We start from the raw sequence: 16,636 nt of genomic DNA, 5'->3' as shown, positions 1-16,636 counted from the left end.
CCCTCACCACCCTATTTTTGGAGTATCGTGAGAGAGGTTAATCGCGTGATATGCCTCACAGTCCAAAAAACAAGAACTATTTGTACATTGGTGTCTACAAAATTCTAATCCATATTTTATGAATCGAACTCTCACAATATAACTATCAACAAGGCTGAACATATCCTTTGCACCACTAGATATGTCCAAGGGCACCTTTTTCTTCATTCTTTCCTGTGGGGAGACGAGGGAAGAGAGACCAAAAAGGAGAAGAGCTGGAATCACATGGGTGCTGTTTTCTTGATGGGTCCTCCCTCTTTCTCTATCTAATTCTTTCCTTACCGACAATTATGAACACTGAACCATAAAAAGAAAAACCTAATCAAAAGCTAAATTCTTCTTCTTCCTCATCTCCTTCTGGTTTGATTTCCTGTCGGAGTTTTATTTCATCAGTATTATGGCCGACGATAAGGTAATAAATTCTTTCGTTCCTTTTCCATTTTTCCCATAAAAGATTGGATTTTTTTCTGGGTTGTGTTCATTTAGGAGAAAATTCTGGAAAAAATATGCTTAAAATAGGGGTTTTACCTGTTAATTTTTCTGTTTTTCCGCTTTGCTTGGTTGTGTTATGGGTGAAGAATAGATAAGAAATAGCCTTTCGTAATCTGTTGTTGAACATGGTCATATCTTGAGGGGTTTATTTTTTTATTTTTATTTTTTTGTCGAATTCTGATACGCGATTTCGTTTTTAGTATTTGTAAAATTAGATTGTTAGAAAACAAAACTCGTTTGTCCGAATTGAGCATTTTCTTGATGTGTAGGGTATTATAAATTGTATTAGATTATTCTCTTTATTCCTCAAGATTTTCGAGAATTTTTGCTCTACGTTTTAATTGATTATTTTTTGGCGTGATATAGGTAAAAAAATTACTTCTTGCTCAGATTTCAGGTAGCAGAACAGGGACTAGATTAGGAGTTTGGTTATTTTTTTTACTGTGCCCCTTGATTCACGATCTGAACTTAATTGAACAATTTCTTATTCATTAAACCGGCTTTTCAGAAGGGATGGTGGGATCTGGAGTGTCTGTTGCGGGTGCTACTGCATATCCCAGGCTGATAATCTCCAGCTAATTCATGATACTTCACTTATTGATTTGTGGATTAAGGCCTTGTTTGTGCCCCGTTTCGGAGGAAAAAAATGATTTTTTGAATAGCGCATTGATGGGAAATGTGTGTTTAAAAAATAAGGAAAATTTTTGAATTTATGTGTAATTTTATTTTATTGGAGAATGTGTGGTTGAAATGATGTCAAAATACTGTAGAAGAAGGCATTTTTTTTTATAAATAATGGGGTTCAAACAAGCTGTAAGTTCAAATATATGATAAATCTGGATCTATTGCGGGTATAACAGGATTTTGTTATGGTCCTGAAATCTTATTAATATAATTTATTCTTTGTAGTTCAAATGCTATTCAACTCCTGAATGACCAAAACTTGTTCTTGTTTAATATAAATTATGTTGTAGGACATGTCAGATCCTGTAATGGATGGGAATGGTGCTGTCACGGGTCACATAATTTCCACCACCATAGGGGGTAAAAATGGAGAACCCAAGCAGGTAAGACCACTTCTTGACTGCTTATGATCATGGTGATTCACAACTCATGTATGCATATGTGCAAGTGTATTAGTATGCATTTTCGAGCTTGCGTAAACATGAAAAAAAGAAAAAATAAAGGAAAAATGAAGAGGTGAAATCTAATTGGTATTGAATGATTCTTCATGCAGACAGTAAGTTATATGGCAGAGCGAGTGGTGGGGACGGGCTCATTTGGAATAGTTTTTCAGGTATATCTTCATTACTCCGGTGCTATTTGGTCATTCTGATATTTTCTGTCAACTAATTTTATTAATTTTTCACTTTATGTAGGCAAAGTGCCTGGAAACTGGGGAGAATGTCGCTATTAAGAAGGTCTTGCAAGATAGAAGATACAAGAACCGGGAACTGCAGTTAATGAGGACAATGGATCATCCAAATGTTGTTTCTCTGAAGCATTGTTTCTTTTCAACTACGAGCAAAGATGAGTTGTTTCTCAATTTGGTAATGGAATATGTTCCGGAAACCATGTATCGGGTCGTGAAGCACTATAGCAACACCAACCAGAGAATGCCACTGATCTACGTGAAACTTTATACATACCAAGTATGCGTTCATCTTCATTATTAGCTATTTATAATATACAACCCTGAGGGGTAGCTCAATGGTCGAACTTTGGGTTTGCTCCTCAATAGTCACCAATTCAAATCCCCTCAAGGCCATTGAGGTGAGTACCCGACTAGAAATTTCAGGGCCCCATGAGATTAGTCGAGATGTGTGCAAGCTAGTCTGGACATCCACGGTCATAAAAAAAATAAAATAATAAATAAATAAAATAAAAATTTATTAGCTATATATGATATATGTATCATTTTCTACAAAATAATTAGGAAATATATCGTAGATTTTCAGGGGGCTGGCTTACATGCATACAGTTGCTGGAGTATGCCACAGGGATTTGAAGCCTCAAAATGTCCTGGTAAGCATTTAAGAACTATTTACAATTAATAACTTCAGTTGATGAGTTGTAGTCTTTAAGTAATGTTATTTGCTATTGCTATTCGTTACAGGTTAATCCTCTTACTCATCAGGTTAAAATATGTGATTTTGGAAGTGCAAAAGTACTAGTAAGTGAAACTCCTTCCCATTCCTGTTCTATTTGTTTCCGTGAACATCTGTGCTATATGATTTATAAGCATTTTCCATGATTTCCGTCTGTTGATCTGGGTAGGAAAATTTCCAATTACTCATAGGTCTTCATGTTTATGTTAGTTTTGTTGTTTGAGGTGCTGCCCTAAGTTATTTTCTTTATTGCTGCGCTTGTGCTAACGACCTGCTTTTATTTTTGTATGTTCTGAAATATTTGTTAGAAACTACTCCTGTCATAGTCCATCTGCTACTTTGTGTTCAATTTAAGAACATGATGATTGCGGTTGAAGTGATTTATAATTGATAAAATTCAATCCTAAACAGGTGAAAGGGGAAGTAAACATATCATACATTTGTTCACGGTTTTATCGGGCTCCTGAACTGATTTTTGGTGCAACAGAGTATACTACCGCAATTGATATGTGGTCTGCTGGCTGTGTACTTGCCGAACTTCTTCTTGGACAAGTTAGTAGAGTCTTAATATTCGGTCTTTGCTGAATTATGAGTTTTTTTATTTGTTTCTTTTGCATTTATATATTGGTCTGATGTAACATTCTAATTATCTAGCCACTGTTTCCGGGGGAAAATGCTGTGGGCCAGCTCGTGGAAATTATCAAGGTGCCATTTGATTAATAACTCTAAAAGTGATGCAAATTTGGTCATAGCTTTGATGCTCGGACTCTTCGAAATAGTCGGAGTACCCGTGTTGTGACATGGGTATGGGTATGGGGTATGTGTCATATCCATTTCAACCGAACACTTCGTCATTTTTGCTTCTTCTCCTTTTTCTTTCTTTCTTTTTTCTTTTCCTTTTCTTTCCCATTTCTGCTATCTATAAATCTAGCGTTACCGTCGAGAGGGTGGAGAAAGGCGGCAGCGCTAGTTTTTCCATCTTTTCCTTCCTTTTTTTTTTTTTCGTGGTTTAGGTTTTTATTTGTATAAAATGAAAATTAGTTCCATATAGTGCTATTTAGTTCTCCACTCAGTTTAAATTGCAATTAAGTCCCTTATTTTTTATAATATTTAGTGGTTCCCATAATTGAAAATTAAACTCCAAAATTCTATTATATTCGTCCTAACCCCTTATTCAATACATATTTTCTCTTTGTGAATAATTGATTTTGGTCTATTCAAAATGGCAGCTTGAATTAGTAAAAAAAGTTTGAAGTTTGAAAGACGTATCCAGTACTTTTGTCCGAAATTTGAACTCTTTTTAGCCATGTCCCCATATCTACATTTTCAAAAATAAAAGATGTGACACTTAGATATGTAAACCGTACCAGAGTCCGAGCAACATAAGGTCTTAGTGTTGTAGTTTCATTTGCTTTATCTTCCAGGTTCTTGGAACTCCAACCAGGGAGGAGATTCGTTGTATGAATCCAAACTATACTGATTTTAGGTTTCCTCAAATAAAGGCACATCCGTGGCACAAGGTATGTTTTCGTTATAAATTGGTTCCAGTTTATTAGGGAGAAACATCATTTGTTGGTTTATAATTGTATAAATTTTCTTGCTTCTGCATTTCCTCTTCATGCTATTGTCCTTGTTTGTGGTCACGCGATCTAACTTCTATTTCAGGTAGACTTTCCAAGGAAATTGTTTATTTTTCTAATGAGTGTGTATATCATAAAGAATGAAGGTGTCCTGGTAATCATAGGTGTAGTGTGTACATATAGAAATATCCAAAAGGCTTCCACTTGTAGGTGCAAAGCTAAGCTTCAAGAGTGAAACGGGAATAAATGAAACATGAACGGAGACTTAAATATGTTATTTCTTTCATTTACTTGAGTGTGGAGCTCTTACAAGTTTTTCGTTTTTCGGAGTTAGTCATATAGAAACTCAAATTGAGAATGTTTGGAATGTGAAAAATTACAATTGATTAATGTGCTGCAGAAAGATGTTTGTCTTAAGAGGATGTTAACACATGCAAACTATCCTAATGCCTCTCATATACGGGATGGATGTCTTCCTTTCATCTATGATATTCAATTGTAAGGCATTTCTAATGCTAAGGCCACCCATAACATTCCAAGGAAAGTATCACAAGAAAAATTGAAGTGTACCTAATATTGAGGTGCCAGGTTAACAACACTATACCTTCAAGTTGAGGATTGGGGAAAAGTTTCTAAAATAAATGAGGAAAAGAATGGAAGATTAAGAAATAACAGAGATGGAGCATTTTCCACTACTTAGTTGCGAATATGTGATTGTTACTGTAATTTGTTGTTTTCAACCACCATTTTTATAGCTTGCCCTATATGCTGCATTAGTCTTGTAAAATTTCTTTGTGTGTAGCTTTAGGAATAATCTGTTGCCTCTCACTGATTTTTGTAAATTTTGTTGACTTGCCTAGTTTTTACATTTTACTTTCAGGTCTTTCACAAACGGATGCCTCCAGAAGCAATTGACCTTGCCTCCCGGTTGCTGCAATACTCACCCAGTCTTCGTTGCACAGCTGTGAGCTACTTTCACTCTTTTTTCTTTAAAGAATTGAATTGGTTTTTATGATGTGATATATTTAATGTGCAATATGTGGTTTTTGATTGTTGTTTCCTCAATAGAGGAACTAGTACTTTCTTCTCCCCAAGAAATATGAAGTATAGTCGTAACATTCTCACGTGATTATGGGATCCACTTGTTTGACCCTGAAAATAGGCTCATCTCTCTCTCTCTCTCTCTCTCCCTTCTTATACCTACTAATTCTTTTCATTTGGTACTAAATGACTTCTAATAGTTTTAATTCTAACATCTTTTGTTATATATTGCTTACTTAGAATGAAATGCGACTAGCCTATATGTATAGTTCCGGATATATTAGTTTCTTCGTCTGACTGAAATGATTCTTGTTGCAGCTAGAAGCTTGTGCACATCCTTTCTTTGATGAGCTTCGAGAACCTAATGCTCGACTGCCAAATGGTCACCCATTTCCACCTATATTCAACTTCAAACAGGAGGTCTGCAGTGTGAACACACGTTTTCTATTCTTTTTAGTCCATATTCAAATGAATTTTCCATGGTTTCAGATAGATTGATAATCGTTTATGTAATAGAGAACCATTATTCTGTTAAACAAATCAGAATAGTCATGAATTTGATTGTGGTTTTCTGACATTATTATTGTTTTCCATTTTCATGTAATAGTTGTCTGGAGCGTCACCGGATCTGATCAACAAGCTTATTCCCGATCATGTGAAAAGACAAATGGGACTACAGTTTTTTGCATCCCCCGAGGGCATGACGTGAACTGGAGCATTATCGAGTTTTGCTTGTTAGTAGTTAACACGAGGTGGATAAATCATCTCTTAAGTGAGGTTAGCCCCAGCAGCAGCATCTCCTGGGCTACAAGGATAAGTAAACTAAAGGGCAGCTATGAGGCTACTACAAATTATTTCTCTATACCTTCCTGTTTCATATTCCTTCTTCCTTTTTTGTGCAACAATCTCATCAGTCCCTCTCTAAGCGGCACCCAGGAAAAGGGAAAGATTGGGTTGTATATGTTCGGTAGTAACTGACGAGCAAGTTTCCAGCAGACGAATGTCAAGTGTATGAATCGGTAAATTGTAAATGTACCAAAAGCAGCAGCCGGAACAAGAATGGTGTTGACTATTTTTGTTCGTTTGATCTGCTTCTGTTGTGTTTCTATATATGTATTTACTTCATAAGTTTCTCTCTATTTGCTTGATTGTTTTCACCCCCTATGGCTTGTTTGGCTTGGCTGTGCTTAAAAGTTACCTTTTTAGTAAGTGAATTAAGGCTTACTTTCCATAAGTAAATTTGAAAATCACGTTTAATTAAATAAGTAAATTAAACTAAGTTTTGTTAATTTCTGTCCAAAATATAAATTAGGATATACCAATTGCAAGTGATTTTATCATTTTATGTAGTTCTTTGTGGCACAGATTCCATTCCCACGTCAATAACGTCAATAATTTATGCGAAAAAAATGATGATTTGCTACAAAAAGCAAAAAGAATTCATCTTTTATTTTATTTTATGCTTATTAGTTAGGAATGATGGTTGGAGACTCAAATGATGGATATGCGAGCGGCAAGCTTGATAATTTACAAAGTTCAAATGAATAAAGCAAAATTGTAAATAACAATCTTGTTTGGTTTTGAATTGGAGATATTCAAATATAAAAACGAATGAGTATTGATGGAGAGAATACATGGACTCGAGGACTGTTTAAGCCACTTTAGTGTAAATCAGAAGGATCGGAGAGCACGAGTTGACTCATGTTAGTTCGTCATTCATGTTGGGCGTAAATGTTCATCACTTTAGAGCAAATCAGGAGGACTAGAGAATACGAGTTGACTTATGTTAGTAACATGTCATTCATGTTGGGTTTAAATGTTCACCACTTTAGAACAAATAAGAAGGATTGAAGAGTACGAGTTGACTCATATTAGTATGTCAATCATGTTGGGCTTGAATGTTCAGTTGTACAAATGACGACCAAAGTAGAGATAAATTATAATAATTTAATGTATTTAAAATTTAAATCCGTTATAGTGATGCATGTTTAGTGAATTCTACTTGTAAATTATTTTTTATATTTCACAAACAATTTTATAGTGGATTATTATTTTGCAAACATATCAGTCAGAGGATGTATTATATCAGTTGTAGCTTAAATTAAATTTTCAGAAAAAAAATATGGGACGGACCGACCTGGCTTGCATTATTGGTGGATCCATGGGCTGGTTCAGTATTTAGATTTGGAAGATGATCCAAGTTAGATTCGAACCATATTTTTACACAGGCAAATTCCAATCCATATCAAAAATGAACTTTTCGCATTCTAATTTCAAAATAGAAACCCATTTTCGGCTACCAACCGTGCAATTTGTTGAATTTAGGTCTTCTTGAATTATGAAATAATATGGCGAAAGGTTAAGTTTCATGATCATTAATCTTTTCTAATCATGTTATAAGTATAGGAAATTCTGACAAACAACAAATGTGAAATTATTAAAAGATGGAAAGAGAAAAAACGTCACCACGACAGCTTCGATATAAATTATATCGACATTTTCCTGTTTTCATGGCTTTTTCCAATCTTTTCTCATTGTTGCAACTCTTAATTTTGTTGTTTTTCTCCAAAATCATATTCCATTAGCATCAATGAGTTCAATGGCAAAGAATCATTGAAATAATTTGAGTTAAGTATTTTCTTGTTAAGATCATCTAAATTTTACATTTATTATCGAAAAGTCTATCATAATATGTTACAATGTAATATATACTGCATTCTTTGTAGAATCTAAAGATGGTTAATGACGAGTAGGGCCGAATGCATGTCAAAATTGGATAAGAAGACATTTTTTACTAAATAATTTGGAACGAGGGTGAATCTCATTTTCTTCGTTCTAATGTGTAATATCAAGTATTTTTTTATCTTGGTTTTGCAAATTGAAATCTTAATCATTTTTATCCTTAAAAGAAAAGAAAAGATATATAAATAAATTTTTTATTTTCAATAGTAAGAACTTGTGTTCGATTTTGATGCAAGAAAACGCATTCGAATCCGAAGGGAAAGAAAAGAATGAATATATATATATATAATTGACAAATGGTAGATAGACATATGAGCCTTATGTAATTTCTTATATAAACTTTGATATATGTGTGGTAAGGACTATGTATGTGCACAGACAAAAAATTTAAATAAAAAAGGTGTAAACGTAAATGGTACCCATATGAATACGTTTTAAATAGAACGTACAACAACAAATCCGTTGTAGTCTAGTTGGTTAGGATACTCGGCTCTCACCCGAGAGACCCGGGTTCAAGTCCCGGCAACGGAATATTTTTTTTTTCCTTTTTCAAATAATTCCCCCACTAGGGTCATATTCGTCATTCCAACACTCATTGCAGTCTGATGCGCAACGAAAACCCTAGCTTTCTACCAATGAAAACACCACAGATCATCATCAAACCAATTAGAAGCACCAGCTCCATCATAAAGAAATTAACAAACAAAAAAATAACGCGGAAAAAAAAATTAAGCCATGATACTGCAATTTAATGAAAGGTTGTATCAATTGCGATGGTGACAAAACTCGAGCTCACGTAAAGCTGAAATATATTAAAAAAAAAAAAAAAAAAACTTTCTTTTCGCCGTCGATCAAAAGTTCATAGTCTCAGCAATTCTTTATCTTATACGTAATTGGATAGCAAGCAAAATAAAAAGTACTTAATTACCTTGCATTAATGGATTGAACCAACTTGTGTAGTTGCATGTACTTGTATAGCTGAATTGCCGGGCAAATCTCCCTTGGCAGGGAGCTTACTATTTTGTTTCAATGAGCTGTGTCTCTTGCAGTTAAAAAGCTCCTGCCAGAGGAGTATTGCCCAGCAATGCATTCATACATCTGTAGGTTCGTCTCATCGAGTAGTGTATACCAAATAGACACCTTACTTTATGCACTTGACGACTGATATTGAAACTCAAAATCTATATATAGTGCCCCCAAGAAATTACTCCCCTCTTTTCATGCAAAACAGTATATTCTTAAATCATTCTTTATGCTATTAAGTTGTGAAAAAGAAGCTGCTTTCTAGTCCACATAGAGAAAAACGCTTATAAGGGAGAAATTCTGCACGCAGCATTAGCTTTTTCTTTCTCTTAAACTGCGTAACAAGGTACATGTTTGACACGGACCTCTAACATTTTACTGAAGGTTTGTGTGAGAAGAAGAGAAGCTAGTGAAGCTGAGCAAGAGAAGAGAGGAAGGGGGCTGGTTCTGCTGCTGGTTCTGCCGGGCGCCTAGGCGCCAGGAGTGGGCGCCCAGGCGCCCAGTTTCTGCCTCCCCGGCAGTAACATGGCGCCTGGGCGCCACTTCCATGGCGCCTAGGCGCCCCGACTGGTGTTCCCAAACAGAAACCTGGCGCCTAGGCGCCCCGATAGCTATATATATCCATTCTTTTCCCTCTTTCATAACACAACATACACAACACAAGACCTAGAGAGAAAAGAGAGANGTTATTGCTAGGTTCGGGTTGCAAGGTGCAAAGTCGGTGGTAACTCCATTGGCTCCACATTTTAGGCTCTCTGGTAAACAGTCCCCTACTACAGCGGAAGAAAAGGTACGCATGGATCGTGTGCCTTATACTAGTGCAGTTGGCAGTTTGATGTATGTCATGGTGTGTACACGCCCAGATATTTCACAGGCGGTGAGTGTGGTCAGTAGATTCATGGCGAATCCGGGGAAGGCACACTGGGAAGCTGTGAAGTGGATCCTGAGGTACTTAAAAGGTACCGCGGATACGGGTTTATGCTTTGGTGGAGATGCATGTCATATAAGTGGGTTTGTGGACTCGGATTATGCAGGTGATCTAGATAGACGACGATCTACTACTGGATATGTGTTTTGCATACATGGTGCCCCAGTTAGTTGGCGATCGATGTTACAGGCTACAGTTGCTCTTTCTACCACAGAGGCCGAGTATATGGCCATGGCAGAGGGAGTGAAGGAAGCATTGTGGCTATGGGGTCTTCTAGATGATTTGGGGATTGAGCAGGATTGTGTGGACTTGTGGTGTGATAGCCAGAGTGCGATTCACTTGGCTAAGAATCAGGTTCATCATGCTCGAACCAAGCATATTGACGTCAGGTATCATTTTGTGCGTGATGTTATAGAGGAAGGTGACATTTCACTCTCGAAGGTGCACACAAATGAGAACTCATCTGACATGTTAACCAAAGTTGTGACGGGTAGCAAGTTTCAACATTGCTTGGACTTGCTTCACATTAGTCCATGTTGATATGCCCGAGAGGGCATGGCCCTTCGGGGCGAGGTTGAAATGAGGTGGAGTATATGAAGGTGGAGGTGAACTACGGAGGCTTGATCCCGAGTTTTGGGTACGTAGGCAATCATGGTTTGAATGATGCAGCCGAGTTGGTGCTTGTTTCTTCTCCTTGTGTTCGTCCAAAATTTGAGGTCTATCAAATGATGTACGAGGTGGAGAATTGTGAGAAGAAGAGAAGCTGGTGAAGCTGAGCAAGAGAAGAGAGGAAGGGGGCTGGTTCTGCTGCTGGTTCTGCCGGGCGCCCAGGCGCCCAGTTTCTGCCTCCCCGGCAGTAACATGGCGCCTGGGCGCCACTTCCATGGCGCCTAGGCGCCCCGGCTGGTGTTCCCAAACAGAAACCCGGCGCCTGGCGCCTAGGTGCCCCGATAGCTATATATATCCATTCTTTTCCCTCTTTCATAACACAACATACACAACACAAGACCTAGAGAGAAAAGAGAGAAAACTTTGGAGAGAATTTTTACAAGATAGAAGGTTGTTCATCTTGGGTATAAATTCAAAGGTATTTTCTTTCTTGGGGATTAACTTGAGGCTTGTTCAAGTAATCCTAACACATTGATTATCATATATTCCATTGGATTCATTTCTTCCTCATTTTCTTGTTCTTCAAGTATTTTGGAAATTTTCACTTTGCCAACTTAGTTTGTTTCTTGGGCATTCATTGGGAGGTGTTTTCCCAACAGTTTGTTTGATGTATATTTTTTGATAATAAATTTCATGAAAAAAAGAAAAAAAATGGAGAATGTGTCACTAAAAAATAGAAAAGAGTTACGAGTCCGCATGTAAAATTTTTTACTTAAAATTTGTGTGCCTAAAAATGAGTTTTATATAATCGTTACCAAACATGGAAATAATGAAGACTAAAGAGACGTGCTGCCATGTATCTTGTAGTTAAAGGTACCATTTATCGAATTATGGACCTTTACTCTTCAAAGAGACGCAGAACTTGTTGTGAGTAGATAAGGGGCTTGAAAGTAAAGCATATATCACCTTTTCCTCGACTTGATGAATATTTACATCAAAAAGGAAAAGAAAATAATAACATTCGATGGCACATTCCAGGGTTGGCACTGATATTTTGGGGCCTTTATGCTAACTTTAAATACGAGGTCCCTATATTTTGAGCATTTTTACATAAAGTTTTAATATAATTATGAAAAATATAATATAGACAATCAAGCCCCAAAATTTGAAAAGGAAATTAAAAAATATCAAATTTTAACATGCAATACAAATTATAAGTGAAGTTTGGCAAATGAAATTACAATGCAATGGCAAAGGAGTCTGTTTGTTTCTATGATCATTTTTTCACTGCAATTATTTCAAACAAAAATGAATATACATTTGAGCGATTTACATACAAAATTGGAGAATGTTGATTGCAAGAGATAGTATAATAAATTAATGAAAATGACGATCAAATACAAATGAACTTCTAATTTTATATTAATTCATAAGAAATTAACTTACAAATAGAAGTATTTGTATGAATACGGATAAAGAATTATTAAATTCAAAATACTTTCAACAAACATCTTAAAAGACTTCATGAGACTAAAACAAAATAATATAATAACAATCTATTACTCTGTAATATGTGTTTTGAAGATAAGAGAAAGAAAGAAACATGTAATATTGTAATAATAACAGTGGGATCAAACCAATCTGGTAAATTGAATTTTCAAAATTTTAGCTCAAAGGGAGATAATTTATTTTTTATAGGGGTGAAAAAATAATGTTGGATGACTATTGGACATGGAATTAAAAAAAAAAAAAATCTTTTGCTTTGTTAATAGAAGAAAATGAATGTTTGAAAGATGAAGGGTCGAATTGGTTATAAAAAGAGAAAGTAAAGTTTGTTATATATTTATATGATAAATAAATGTAAGTGACAAGTTTTTTTTGCCATATATATATTTGTATTTTCAAATTTTATTAGTTTGTTGTGTTTGCATATGATAATTTTATTTTATAAATTTCATAAATATAATTTTAATTTTTTTTTCAACCAATCAATTAACTTCACATAATTTGGGGCCCTTATCAAAATGGGGTTTTAGGCGATCGTCTACCTCGCTTATAGTCAGGGCAGCCACTGGCACATTTTTTAGAATCCATTGCAATTTGGTTGTCATCAATAAATACTGCTAATTCTTACTGTTTTGCAGTATGTATTAGTACATAATTGTAGAAAGAAGTATTTCAAACTCTATATAGAACCTCTATTTGAAGTAGAACATGTAAGCTTTCCAATTTCAGTTCCTAGACAAAATTTAAGAAATAAATAAATTTGACATGTTGTTGCTATTATTATTATTATTATTTTTTAAAATATTCGACTTTCTTTGGTGACTTAAATTTCCAGAATAAGGGGTCGGGACTCTAGGTCCAGTTCAAACCAAGATTTGATACCTTTTGAATCTGCAAATCAAGAAAATTATACAATTTGGCTTGATCAATGATAATCTTTTGGCAAGAGAGAAATAGATTGCAACCTTGACTACGACGAGGATATTTGAAAGAAAGTTTCTAAAAAATAAGCAAACAGATATGAAAAAAGTTGGAAGATATTCCATGGGTCATCCTCTTCCACGAGGGAGAATTGATACCTTGACCCTCAATGGAAAGAACAATTCTCCTTGGGAATGTCCCAGCATATGCCACTAGTTTATTGTTTTTGCTGGAATATCCCAAAAATTTGGTGCGAACCATATTTAATGAAGATTTTCTTTGTTTATGCGGAAACTCGAGCATGCATGAGTTTTTAAAGTAGAGACAGACAAATGTGGGATTAAGTTTATGAGTAACTGTGCATGGCAAAGAGGGAACCATGCATATTTTCTTTAATTTAGTCCAAGTAAAATTTGCCCTGCCAATTTACTAATCACTACTAAAGGGTGAAAGGGGCCTCTTTGATGAAATTTCTAGAAAACTATTTATTATTCTCTTCTCATACTAATATATTATATATACTGTTATCCTTATGTTCTCGATTTTTTTTTTTTATCGCATTTCAGTACATTTCGATCTTGATATCTGTTTTCATCCAAATATGTTACTACGAGGGTATAAATTACTTATTTGCTCTTCAAAATACAATAAGCCAAAAAAAAAAAATAAATACAAAGGTGCAACTAAATATTTGCTCCTTATTTTAAAAAACTGTCGACAAGGACATTACATCCTAATTAATTAAAGGGTAAGGATAAAAATTGAGGACATGAGTGTGACAATAAGCCCTTGTTTGGGCTCCATTAAAATGAAATTTTGGGGGAAAAATGTGTCTTAAAATATTTATTTTTTGAAGAATATGGGTTAAAAATAAGAAAATGATTTAGGCTTATGTGTAACATTATTTTTATGGGAGAATGTCTGGATGAAAATGCATTTTAAAAACGTAGATTCCAAATAGGGACTAAGTAAATGTTAGAACATTTAATGCAATTAAAATGTGTTTTATATATTTAAAAAATAATAATAATCTGTTCTTGAGTATAATTATCCTAAACGTATTTGTAACGGAAATGTTGAAAGAAATAAGAGCATTGGTAACTTTTTGTCAAAGATTGCAAAGAGGAATGCACTGTTTTTAAGTTTACAAATAAACATTGAATTTACAATGTCACTAATCCTTCTACCGCTACCATTGTTTTCCATAAATTCGAGCTCTTGATGTAGCATTCTGCCCACTGGTATATTAGTTCATGATCTGATTGCTTCATGATACGAGAATAGAAATTTAGTGACTCGTGAGCTTTCTATTTCCATGCACATTGCTCCATCAACCTTTTCCCATTTCGAAAAATTCTCTATGTATGTAGCTTCTCTTAAGAGTTCAGGTCGTGTCTAAGTTCAGCTCCATCGTCTCTTTGGACCCAGCTATTCATCATCATCTCAGTAAATTATTGCCTCACCATCTAGCTAATTAATAAGATGCAAGTCCGTCATCTAATATAATAAATTGATGAAACAAAATTATAAAATTAAGTAATCCAATTATATGATAAGTTCATCAAAAATCTTTACCTCTATTAACGGCTAATCAAACATATTGGCGCAACGCAAAACAAGGAATTCAACCGAAAATCGTAAAATCATAATTTTTGGAATTCATGAAATTATGAAAAAATAAACTCACGTAAAAAAGTTTTATATTTCCAAGAAAACTAATAAAAGCTTGAATATAAACTTTCTTCTCAACAACTCAATCGAGCATGGTATCTTAGTAGCTTTTCTAATAATTTAAACTTTTAAATCAAACGATGTGAAAATTTGATACATGTTTCCTAAGAAAAATTTATGCTCTGTCTATAAGCAATGTTTAGACATGGTTACAAAAAATAGCTACAACCTTAACAATCTTTTGGGCTAACCCAAGGCAATTGGAACCACGGTTGCAATAAAAGTGAAAGAAAGCTCAGAAGCGCTTGTGCGAACCATATACTGTTGGTGTTATGCTTGACATTTGTTGGAGTCCAATGATGCAGCCCAAAAGGAGTGGCCCTTTTAAACTGAATGTGACCCGGTTTGACCCCACTTGTGCAGTCTCGTGTTTCTCTTTTAAATCCGACTTTAGTTGTATTAATTGAACGGATCAGATAATGCCAGGTGGAGTCAGCTGAACCGTTGGATGCAAATGTCTTTTTTCATTTACCTTTCCCTAGACTCTTGACTTGCCTCATTCATTCGAGAGACTTTTAGGGTTCTTTGTGGGTCTTCGTTCTCTGTTCGTCTCTTCATGAAAACTCTTGGTTTTCGTCCGTAATCTCTTGGTTTCTAGGTGTTCTTGGTGAGATCTAGTATAGGTTACAGTTTTTTGTGTGATGATTCTACTTACTGATTGAGTGTATGGTACTGATTACTTCGGTGTAATCCGTGTGAGTGAGAATCCGAAATTTTACATAGTCTGAGGGCTAGATCTTTTAAGATCTGTTGTTTGTAATTCTTAAACACTTGATATTTTTGCTGGTTCTAGTGGATTGGAGCGATAACCACTTCAAGTGGATGCTCAACGTGGTGATTAGCCCTTTGTGGGTGAACATCCGGGCCTAAGGACGAAAAATCTTTGGTTTTCTTGCAGTTTCTTTTATTATTTTGTTTACAACTGGGATCGAAGAATATCTACAGTGGTATCAGAGCGCCTCGATCTATTCATATAATCTTCGATCTTGCCTTCTGTGGTGTTCTTGGTGATCATAACTTTAGATCTTTATAGATCTATATTTTTGATAAAGGAGTTCGTGTTCATTGTCTTGGTGGAAAAAAAGTAAAATAGTTCTGGTATTCACTATTTTACACTATTGGCCTGAGACGAGTCTGGTAACGAGTTTTTTAACCCTAAACCTAATTTTTGATTATTCAGATTACTCTTTTTCTTCTTGGTTGAGGCCCAACAGAATCTACCTTTGTCTAGGGTTTCATACGAGAACCCTAGAATTTGAGGGGACTGGGTTTAATGGTCTCTTCAAGATTAGATGTGAAATCTGCTTGCTGAAATAACTATTTATGGTTTATTGGTTATTTGATACACCTGCTCATTATGTTGAATATACTGTGCATTTGTGTGAAAATCATCTGCACACTGATATTTTGTGTATACATTTGTGCATATAAAATTTTGTCTCACACTGCATATCTAAACCTACTTTGGCCAAAAGATTGTTAAAAATCCTTTTTGGAAAATAATGGCTAGCACTAAGATTGATATTGAAATCTGGAACGGCAAAGGAGACTTTAGTCTCTGGAGTCAAAAATTGAAGGCCCTGTTAATGCAACAAAGGTGTGTAAAAGCTATAGATGAATCATGGGGTCCTGAATTACTGAAAATAGAAGGACTGATCAAGATGAAATTGCTTAGAGTACAATTTTCTTGCACTTATCTGATAGTGTGATTAGAGAGGTAGGAAAAACTAAAACTGCAGCTGAAATTTGGACAAAGCTTGACTCTCTCTATCAAACCAAAACTCTACCAAATAAATGCTACTTGTGGAAACAATTCTTCAGTTTTAAATTTGACCCTAACAATGATCTTGAAATGAATCTTGATAGATTTAATAAACTATCACAAGATATCACTAACTGTGATGAAACTTTTTCTG

At 35.1% G+C, this 16,636-nt stretch overlaps 1 protein-coding gene and 1 non-coding gene across 3 annotated transcripts; both read left to right on the top strand.

Annotated features, from left to right (window-relative positions):
• The first annotated feature begins 205 nt into the window (after nt 1–205).
• On the top strand, nt 206–6,424 carry LOC111402255 (shaggy-related protein kinase eta). Of its 2 annotated transcripts, none has more exons than XM_023030421.1 (12): nt 206–451; nt 1,506–1,598; nt 1,769–1,828; nt 1,911–2,183; nt 2,482–2,556; nt 2,648–2,704; nt 3,051–3,191; nt 3,294–3,344; nt 4,064–4,159; nt 5,100–5,183; nt 5,579–5,680; nt 5,868–6,424. In XM_023030421.1, the coding sequence occupies exons 1-12, from the start codon at nt 437–439 to the stop codon at nt 5,967–5,969; spliced, it is 1,149 nt and encodes a 382-aa protein (XP_022886189.1). In that variant the 5' UTR covers nt 206–436; the 3' UTR covers nt 5,970–6,424. The 2 variants fall into 2 exon arrangements, with proteins under 2 accessions (XP_022886189.1, XP_022886190.1); XM_023030422.1 differs by having other exon boundaries at nt 208–451; nt 1,516–1,598.
• A 2,036-nt stretch (nt 6,425–8,460) lies between these two features.
• Nucleotides 8,461–8,533, top strand: TRNAE-CUC. The gene has a single exon. It is a non-coding gene; the product is annotated as a tRNA-Glu (tRNA).
• Nucleotides 8,534–16,636: the final 8,103 nt, after the last annotated feature.

The sequence above is a fragment of the Olea europaea genome, chromosome 10 (genome assembly GCF_002742605.1).
Source record: "Olea europaea var. sylvestris chromosome 10, O_europaea_v1, whole genome shotgun sequence".
In the NCBI taxonomy this organism is placed as follows: Eukaryota; Viridiplantae; Streptophyta; class Magnoliopsida; order Lamiales; family Oleaceae; genus Olea; species Olea europaea.
This window is presented reverse-complemented; position numbering and strand designations above follow the sequence as displayed.

Coding starts and splice junctions, on each gene's coding strand:
- LOC111402255 (XM_023030421.1), top strand. Junction 1,599..1,768: donor AAAATGGAGAACCCAAGCAG/GTAAGACCACTT, acceptor TTCTTCATGCAG/ACAGTAAGTTATATGGCAGA. Junction 2,705..3,050: donor TTGGAAGTGCAAAAGTACTA/GTAAGTGAAACT, acceptor AATCCTAAACAG/GTGAAAGGGGAAGTAAACAT.